The sequence below is a fragment of the Glycine soja genome, chromosome 11, assembly GCF_004193775.1.
Source record: "Glycine soja cultivar W05 chromosome 11, ASM419377v2, whole genome shotgun sequence".
In the NCBI taxonomy this organism is placed as follows: domain Eukaryota; kingdom Viridiplantae; phylum Streptophyta; class Magnoliopsida; order Fabales; family Fabaceae; genus Glycine; species Glycine soja.
The window spans coordinates 50,812,521-50,821,612 of record NC_041012.1 but is presented as its reverse complement, the minus strand read 5'-3'; the positions used below and the strand labels follow the sequence as shown (position 1 = coordinate 50,821,612).

At 33.9% G+C, this 9,092-nt stretch overlaps 2 protein-coding genes across 5 annotated transcripts; one reads left to right on the top strand and one right to left on the bottom strand.

The window, feature by feature from the left end:
- Positions 1-375: 375 nt before the first annotated feature.
- Positions 376-4,491, bottom strand: LOC114377418. 4 transcript variants are annotated; one of them, XR_003659078.1, is made up of 6 exons: positions 3,895-4,491; positions 3,570-3,788; positions 3,211-3,460; positions 2,662-2,744; positions 1,902-2,018; positions 376-984 (listed from the first exon to the last, which is right to left on the bottom strand). XR_003659078.1 is itself a non-coding variant. In XM_028335913.1 (6 exons), the coding sequence occupies exons 2-6, from the start codon at positions 4,018-4,020 to the stop codon at positions 872-874; spliced, it is 825 nt and encodes a 274-aa protein (XP_028191714.1). In that variant the 5' UTR covers positions 4,021-4,080; positions 4,193-4,481; the 3' UTR covers positions 376-871. The 4 variants fall into 4 exon arrangements, 3 of the variants coding, with proteins under 3 accessions (XP_028191714.1, XP_028191713.1, XP_028191712.1); XM_028335913.1 differs by lacking the exon at positions 2,662-2,744 and having other exon boundaries at positions 3,895-4,080; positions 4,193-4,481; XM_028335912.1 differs by lacking the exon at positions 2,662-2,744 and having other exon boundaries at positions 3,211-3,442; positions 3,895-4,487.
- A 2,220-nt stretch (positions 4,492-6,711) lies between these two features.
- LOC114375113 lies at positions 6,712-8,394 on the top strand. Its single transcript, XM_028332863.1, has one exon. The coding sequence runs from the start codon at positions 6,932-6,934 to the stop codon at positions 8,390-8,392; it is 1,461 nt and encodes a 486-aa protein (XP_028188664.1). The 5' UTR covers positions 6,712-6,931; the 3' UTR covers positions 8,393-8,394.
- The last annotated feature ends 698 nt before the right edge of the window (positions 8,395-9,092 follow it).

Here is a 9,092-nt window from a genome sequence, read left to right as displayed (position 1 = left end):
ATAGTTACATTATCTTTTATTTTAGTAATTTTATCTATTTCATATTAATACAGGATAATAAACCCAAATACATTCAATTATATATATATATATATATATAATATCAAGTTTTAAAAATTAATAATCATTCATTAATATTAGATTACATTGAATCATATCAACTATCAGTGTGAAATTAAAATTTCTAACTAAAAAATGTTATGTTAAAAAATTTGATCCCTCAACGGTTGAGTTATAAATTTGTCATTCTTATTTTACCAAAGTCCTAAATATTAGGGCTGTTAGTAAACTCAATCCAATTTAACTACTAAATAAAGGTTTAGGGCTTAGGCCATGTAATAGAACAGTTGGGGAGAAAAAAATAACAACAGAGCAGGCAAATAAGACAGAAGCCCATAACTAAGTTGAATTATTACAAAGGATTTTAAAAGACATCCTCTGTTCAGATTTAGATTCAACCGACCCACTCTAGCTTCTTGCTTTGCATACAAAGAGATTGAGCTAGATTTTATTTCTTGCTTTATCGTATTCTGTCACGACTCACGAGTACGTACGTAGTACGTAGTATACACCTACTTAAACTTATACCCCATAAGAAATAGCAAAATACAAAACCAGGCATATTTATTAAATCCGTATATCGATCCCTATTTGTCGTACTCTGCGTGTGAAAAGATTCCCTAACTATATAGATCCGATCTGTGTAGTATAGGAATTTCTTTTCTGGTTTATTCTTCTTCACTTCACAGTTCACACCTATCTTCGTTTCTTTGTTCTTCAGTTTGGGCAAAAAAACTGCCAAAACAGGATAATTATTATTCTGTATGTGTAAAAAGATGAGTAATGGGAAATGCATGTGCATGTGCATTTCTCAATACGTCCACTCTTGAGGCAGAATCGTATCATTCTGGATACTTGCCGGCGCTTTCCGTGACTCGGGCTTCTGAAGTGAATACATGCCATCCCTGTTACTCACTAGAACATCTGCAAATCGTAATCATCATATTATCAAAATTAAGATTCATCCAAACAAATTCCATAAATAGATAGTATAAGTTAATAATATTAATATTATATTCATACTTCACAGTCATGCAACTTGCTAACGAGAATGGACTTTTGGGAACCTTCAAAAATCAAAATTGGACAACCTAAATCCTTCCCCTTATTAGGTGCGTAGTGGGACCATCATAATTCCATCTATTTATTTTTTATACGTAGAAATTAAAAATAAGTATAAAAAATTTATAATATTTATACACTATACTTAACCAAATTGAATCCTCCAAATAGTTTTTAACTAATCTTTATATGATATATACTAAATATTATTATTTTTTCATAGATTAAAAATTTAAATAAACGTCACATGAAAATGGACTGATTCATAGACATTTAATGGTCCGAGACGATCTAACAATTTTTTTTTTCATGAAAACTTGAAAATCAAACAGTTTATTTCTAATTGTTTCTCAATTTATTTTAAAATAAACTTTTTTAAATTTTTTTAACGGTTTTATTAGGATAAAATCTTAGAACTGATTTTAAAGAACAATAATAAAATTATTTTATTACAAAATAAGACATCAACTGAATTTTTAAATAATTGTTTTTAAAAAATGCATGAAATTGAAAGTTTCATCGCATGCTTTAATTTTATGAAAACGTAATTATACTTTATTAAAATCTATTTTTTTATTCGACTTTATAAAAATATAAGAAGACGAAAGGAAAATGCAAATATTATTAGCATGCACGAAACTTTTATAATGCTAAACAATATAAAAGAAATTAAAATTTAGATAATTATTAGTGTTGGGTTAGAAGAAAGGTGGCAATAAATATTGGGCGTTATTGAAACAAACAACTAGATCAAATCAAAGTTGTTGAAAATAGAGTACCATGGAGAGGAGGGAAGCCACCAGCTTTGGGCCCAGACGTGGCAGCCATTTGGTCGAAATGGAGTTGCAAAGCCTGGACTACTCTGGCAGGTATAAGAACAGTGGAGCAACCTTTACCTGACACATTGTACACAATATAAATCATTTTCGATGTTAGACGTGCCACGAATCGATGTTGTTGGCAAAAGGCAGTAAAGTTTTTATCAGATTGTCAACATGAAGAAATTAGAATCTCCAAATTTGGTCACCAACTCTCTTAGCTGTTCTTTAAGTAAGTACTCAACATAAATTTAGTAAAAGCCCACCTTAGTTTCTGAAAATTATAAATTTAGATTTTATTAGTCTTTATTGGGAAACAAGAAGACTAAAAAGAAGTTTTAAAAATTGAAATAAAAATAGAAAATTTTGAAATTTTATTTCTTAAATACTATTTTTCTTTTAAACCAAAAAAACTAATATTTTTATTTTCTTCTCTCCTTTTTTTCTCTTTCAAGTGGACCACGTACAATATTGAATGTTTTAAGGATAAAATTAGATTGTGTTTTTTCTTTTTCAATTTAAAAAAGTGTATCTTTTTTTGTGAATTTAGAATATTCTCAGTAGATAAGAATAAATTCCTTTAAATACTGAAATCTATTAAAAAAGAAATTGACTTTTTCTAATATATGTTTTCACATTAAAAAAAATATAAACATCTAACAACCAGTTATTTATCAATTATATTACCCCATCACAGTAAAAAAATATTGCATTACTATACCTTGATTTTAGCAAAAGGAAAAATAACAGATCCGGAAGGATGGCATGTGATAATATAGATTACAGAAGATTCCAATTCAAGCTCTATAAAAAAGAATAGTGGTCAGTAAGCGTTCACAAACAAAGTGGGAGGTTGGAGACTAAAGTAAAGGAATATTTTAATATAATCATATTATTACTATTATTCGAGAAGTGTGCGTGCATACTCATGAAATTTCAGAAAGGAAAGTTAAGAAGCCCATGTTGATCTCCCTAGTTGTAAAATAAGTACAATTGAATCCCTCAGCATTCGTTTCGAGTTTATTTTTGTATTAATATTTTAATTTATGGTTGAGATTCATGCAGTAAAGAGAAAGAATTAAAGGGCAGGCAAAAGCAAAGTAGGCAGATACAAGGTGGGACATAACATAATAGAAGAACATAAATAAATAACAAATAATAAAGTGATTGCAAGTGGGATAGTGCACATTCCATTTCATTAGCGATTAAGGGAACATCAGAAAAGCAACTGAAGATCATGGATTATATTTATGGATCATGTATATATTACCTTGCTTGTTGGTTGATTCGGATGGGGTAGTAGCTCCACCACCCCGAGGCAAGAAGACGCCGGTCCCACCTCTAGAACCGGACCCATCCAGAAATAGGGCCCGCATCCCCGCACCACCTTGATGTGGAACCTGTGGCGGCCGTGCCCTCCGTCCGTTTCCTTTATTGGCCTCTTGCGCTTGACTTTTCCGACGCGGGTTGGATTTTGGTTTCGGAGACACAGCCACATGCTCCTGCTTAACCCCAGACAACTATTACAGATAATATTCCATAACAACAAACAAATTAGTTAATTAATTAATTAACTAACACAGTTATAATTAAAGCTAACAAAAATAGGAATAGACACTCTTGTCTTACTTCAATTGCTCGAATCTGTTCCCGAATTAGAGATTGGTAAGAATAGAGTCCAGTATTGGAGTTCTGAAACTGGTTGTTGAAATTCCCTGTTTCGTTAGGCTTCATCTTCTCAAACGTTCCAATCATGTCGATTTTCCAACAACGCTCTTCAGGTGTAGCGGGCGGTGATGCTTCCTGAGATGAACCTGAATCTTCTGGACTATGTTTTGAGTCCCGTGACTTCACGAGAAGAAGCAATTTTATTTTATTTTAAATAACGTATTAAATTGATTAAATAACTAACTTATGTAATAATACTAATACTAGTTGATAAATAAAATAATACCGAATTTTCTAGATCCATGGAGTGAGAGCCAATGGATGAGAAATCGGAAGTGTCGTCATCTGGAAGTAAGAAGCGAGTCATGCGGTGAGTTAACTCGGAGATGAAATCGTCGTCGTTGTCGTTCATCGGGACCTCGGGGAGCGGGTTTAAAGCTAAGGCGTGGTGGATGTCGTTTCTGTGGCTATGCTGTGACGAAACGATGTCGTCGTGGTCGTCATCATCGGGAAGAAAGTGAGAAGGAAGCGAAGTGTGTAGTTCAACAGCCATATATGAATAAAATAAAGGAGCAAGTAATTACTTGGATCAGGGGAGCACTGTGTTAGTGTGTGGGCGCGTATGAACCAAAACAGTACTTCTTCTTCTGCCTTGTTTGGCCAGTAAGTAATAACTGGGATTTGGAAAATGAAGCTACCGGGTTTTATTTACTTAATTAATAGACAGATGAAGAATAGCCGAGAATGAGAGAAAGAGAGAGAGAGGGCTTTAAATGAAAGGCCAACAAGTTCTTCGGGGGAGGAAGAGAATGATGAATGAAATGAGAGAGAGAGAGAGAGAGTGGGCCCATTGCCTGTTGGGGCTGTGATGGGAGCGTTTTTATGCGCAGAGTTCGGTTTAGCAGTTGGACCATACATTGTCATTTACTAGCTCTACAATTCAACTGCCATTTGTTGGACTTAGTATAAGTTCCACCCAAAACATGCGAACTACCCCCAACAGTTTCCACTCCTGCTATTAATTCTTTTTTTTTTATTATTCCCTTGATAGCATTAACCAATTTATTTCTGTACTCAGTTAACTTGTCAGAAATTATTACTGTCTATGTAATAACACATCTGATCTAACAACCCGGTGTCAATATTACAATCATGTATAAATTTGATTTTTGTGCAAAATGGTTGAATATGAAATCTATGTTTATGTGTGTTATTGTTACTTTTTAATCATGTCATTCATGTACATTATTAATTAGATCTAGTAATTCGTTTGTATTTTTTATTTCTTAGCTACTAAATTTGGTATTCCTACTCCTTGAAGTCAAAAGGTTAGTTAATGATTGATGTTGAAGCTAATTAAACACACCTTGAATCAATATGATCAAGGACAAAGGATATTGCAAATACAGCCTACTTCCTTCCCTTAAACTAAAGTTGTTAAACAAAAAATAATGTTGTTTTTACAATTATTTTGGGATCTTTCTTAGGATGTCAATAGACAATCTTAATTCTTCAAAATTATATAGAAAGTACATAGTAATCTTAGGAGTTAGGATTATTAAGTTTAAACTTTTTGTATAACAAGAATGCGAGAATGGAGCCATCTTCAAATACGTAGGTTTATGCTGTTCTACAAAAAATAAAATAGTTAGGCTTATTGTTAAAATATAGTACCATAACTTCTCGTGATAGAAAAGCACACATGATTGGAATGGCAACAATAGGGGTAGTAGAAATTATATCATCAGGGTAGGTAAATTTAGAGTGTAAGATGGGTTAGTTTGAAGGACGAAACATTAGAATAAGCCATGGACCGTGAGTAACACCTACTACTCGAGTCATTGTTAAGTTTAGCTGACCAGACTCGAGTCTATAAATATCTTGATAAAAATGTCTCTTATGGTTTCTTTATAGTATCCATGAACCACACACGCACGCATGCGAGAAAACAATATAAGCTATTTTTTAGACATTTTACTTTTTAATAGGTTTTATGTTTTCTACACAAATATAAGGCACGAAGTTAAAATGAAACCTTTTAAAACGCTTATTGAATCAAAATGGTAAAAAATTTAATATTTATTCATTATTTTTTAATTAATTTAAAGTGTTAGTAAGAATTAGCTGTAGGCTAGTATAGGTGAGTTCACGTTGGTTGAGCATTGGATCTTCTAAAATTAATGATAATGACTCCTCATGATGATAAAATAATGGTTTGACTACATGTAAATACTTTGAAAGCCAAATAAGCAGGCGTTCTATTTCTCACATTAAATAGGAGTGATTCATAATGTAAAATATTTAATGTTTTTACAGCAACATATGTGTATGAATATGTGAGAGCTTGAACGCCTAAAAGATGTTCCATGCCCCACATTATATATGTGAGTTATGTTAAACTCAAAATTGTCATACCAAACCTTAATTTGATAAGGTTTGAGGCGTTGAGGTGTGAATTCAATTAAATTGTAGTGTGTAATTTTATTGAGTTCTGAGTAGACATTAGATTGATTTATGATGTATTTAATATATTTTTTTTATTACTCATACCTGTATGAATATATGTGAACTTTGATGCTCAAAAGGTGCTTTATTTCCCACATCATATATGTGAGTTGTATCGAATTGAGATTGTTACATAAGACTTCAATTTGTTTGAGGTTTGATATGCTGAGGAGTAACTTTAAATTGAACTATTTGCGTAACCTTATTGAGTCCGAAGTGGCCATAAGAGTTACTGATTCATATTGTAAAGTATTTAATATTTTTACATCACGCATATGAATGCGTATATGAATGCTATGTTTTGGCCATATGCGAAGGCTTCTCTACAAGTGTACTCGTTATCAAACCGAAGAAGTCAGAGGATTTTAAACATGGTTCAAGATTAAGAAGACCAAGAAGTAGCAACACTCAAATATGAAATAACAAAATCCTTATTGAGGTCGTTCTGTGTTTGTACTAGATTCAAGTGCGATGCTATATGCCTTTACTAGTTAAGGGTTATAGTATACAAAATGATATTTTATGAATATTAAAAGATGACATGCAGAATTAGAACACTTGCCAGCAATAATAAACAATGCTGAATATTGGTTTGCTTCAGTTACTTTTGTTAAAGCAACATTGCCGTTCAAGCAAGCCTAATTATATACATCACTAAATTATCAAAAGTCTACGGTCTTACTGTGCTGAGGCCAAGTCACCATGTGATAGGTTTCTTCATCTCTACTTTCTTGTCCCCCTATGCTCGTGCTTAAAACTAATCATACAAATCATGACTTTTTCTTGTCTAATAATTAACATTCCTTTCCTCAAATCAAATGTCCATGGCAAAGGATCGAGGTTCTTTATTCAGTTTTCACTGTTTCTGCTACATTATTATCATTCTTTCCATCTGCTCTATCATCTTATCTCTCTCTTGGAGTCATTGTTGCAGCCAATGCCATAATTCACCATACCAAGTAATAGTACAAAAGCAAAACCAACCAATAAATCTCCTTTCATATCCTTTTGCATGGAACCACCTTATGTTTTCCTCAGAGCCACCTTCAAAGTTCCTTAAGATTGCACTTTTTGTCAAGAAATGGCCACAGAAATCTCATGCAGGTGGGCTTGAACGCCATGCTCTCACACTCCACCTTGCCCTTGCCAAAAGAGGCCACGATCTTCACATTTTCACCACTTCCACAGACTCCTCTTTCTCCAATTATTCAATTAACAACATACACTTTCACTTCTCCAAACCAACACCTGCTGGTTACCTTGACCAAGCTTTGGTTTGGGAGCAATTTCAAGCACAAAACTCAACTAGTAAACCCTTTGACATTGTTCACACTGAGAGTGTTGGACTTAGGTACACGCGATCTCGATATGTTACTAATTTGGCTGTCACTTGGCACGGAATCGCATACGAGACCTTTCATTCTGACATCATTCAAGAACTCCTTAGAACCCCCCAAGAACCACAGACAAAGGCTTTGACTGAAAGAGCTGTGAAGGTTGTTGAAGAGGTCAAGTTCTTCCCAAATTATGCGCATCATGTTGCCACTAGTGATCATGCAGGTGATATCCTAAAGAGGGTCTACATGATTCCAGAAGAAAGGGTCCATATTATTCTCAATGGTGTGGACCAACACATTTTTAGGCCAAATGTTTCAAAGGGGAAGGACTTCAAGAAGAGGCATGGCATTCCGGATTCGAAGTCATTGTTGATAGGACTAGCTGGGAGGTTGGTCAAGGACAAGGGACACCCTTTGATGTTTGAGGCATTGAAGCAGATAATTGAAGAAAATAGCACTTTCCAAGAGAGTAGCATGGTTGTGGTTGCAGGAGATGGTCCTTGGGGTGCAAGATACACAGATCTTGGGGCAAATATGTTGGTTTTGGGGCCATTGGAGCAAGCTGAATTGGCCTCTTTTTATAATGCTATTGACGTTTTTGTAAACCCCACTTTAAGAGCACAAGGTTTGGATCACACTTTGCTAGAAGCCATGCTGACTGGGAAGCCAGTAATGGCCACTAGGCTTGCAAGCATTATAGGATCTGTAATTGTTGGCAATGAAATGGGTTATACATTTGCACCAACGGTGAGTGCTCTAAAGAAGGCCATATATGAGTTATGGGTTAGTGGGAGGGAAGTTCTAGACAAGAAAGGTCATGTTGCCTTGCAAAGAGGTGTGCAATTGTTCACTGCCACAAAAATGGTGTATGCTTATGAGAGACTTTTTCTTTGCTTGTCAAGTGTAACTCATGAGGAACATTTCTGTGAATACCAACCATAGGATAATTAAACTAGTATCAAAATAGAGGGAAAAAATAATAGAGATAAACTTGTTGTTTAGTGATCAGTATTTTTCTGAAGTCAATCAAATTAATCATTAACTACTACCACCGTCCACGCACATGCTTACATGATATCTTAATTCTTAAGGCAGTTCATAGTTAAGCCTAGGCATCAAGCTTTTCCTTAGGAAACAAGCTTTTTCCTTAGGCAACCCGCAACAACCAGGAAAGTCTACTTTTCGTAATGCTGCTACTTGCACGGTACCCTATCTAAGCACATTAGCACAAATTGTGAAACACTACGATGTGATTGCATCTAAATTAAATCTGACTCGATCTTTTCACAATCTAGTTCAAATATGATCTCATCAGGACGGCTCCACAAGAATAAATTAATTACTTACAAAGTGCATGTCTAGTTTTCCCATTTATGTTTCAAAATAACTTCATATTATGAATCGAAAAAAATGTATTTATGCTTTTTGCACCAGATTATGATTGATGAATGTTATCAAAATATTTTTTTGCCATATTTTTGCTATTTAGTGAATTGTATTTGTACGTAGACATCAGGAAATAGAGGTACGCTAAGATTATCCGATGAGGAAAATATGAAATTCACTTTAAAGTATGTTAAAAAGTGTGTAAAAACTACTTTTATTACTAATCATTATCAATCATGAATTTGAAAACCATATC

What these genes read in the sequence shown, in the direction of transcription:
- LOC114377418 (XM_028335911.1), bottom strand. Translation starts at nt 4,161, where the DNA reads ATGGCTGTTGAACTACACACTTCGCTTCCTTCTCACTTTCTTCCCGAT. An exon ending in AACAGATTCGAGCAATTGAA is followed by an intron (nt 3,461 to 3,569) that starts GTAAGACAAGAG and finishes TATCTGTAATAG; the next exon opens with TTGTCTGGGGTTAAGCAGGA. An exon ending in CGAATCAACCAACAAGCAAG is followed by an intron (nt 2,019 to 3,210) that starts GTAATATATACA and finishes ACAATGTGTCAG; the next exon opens with GTAAAGGTTGCTCCACTGTT.
- LOC114375113 (XM_028332863.1), top strand. Translation starts at nt 6,932, where the DNA reads ATGTCCATGGCAAAGGATCGAGGTTCTTTATTCAGTTTTCACTGTTTC.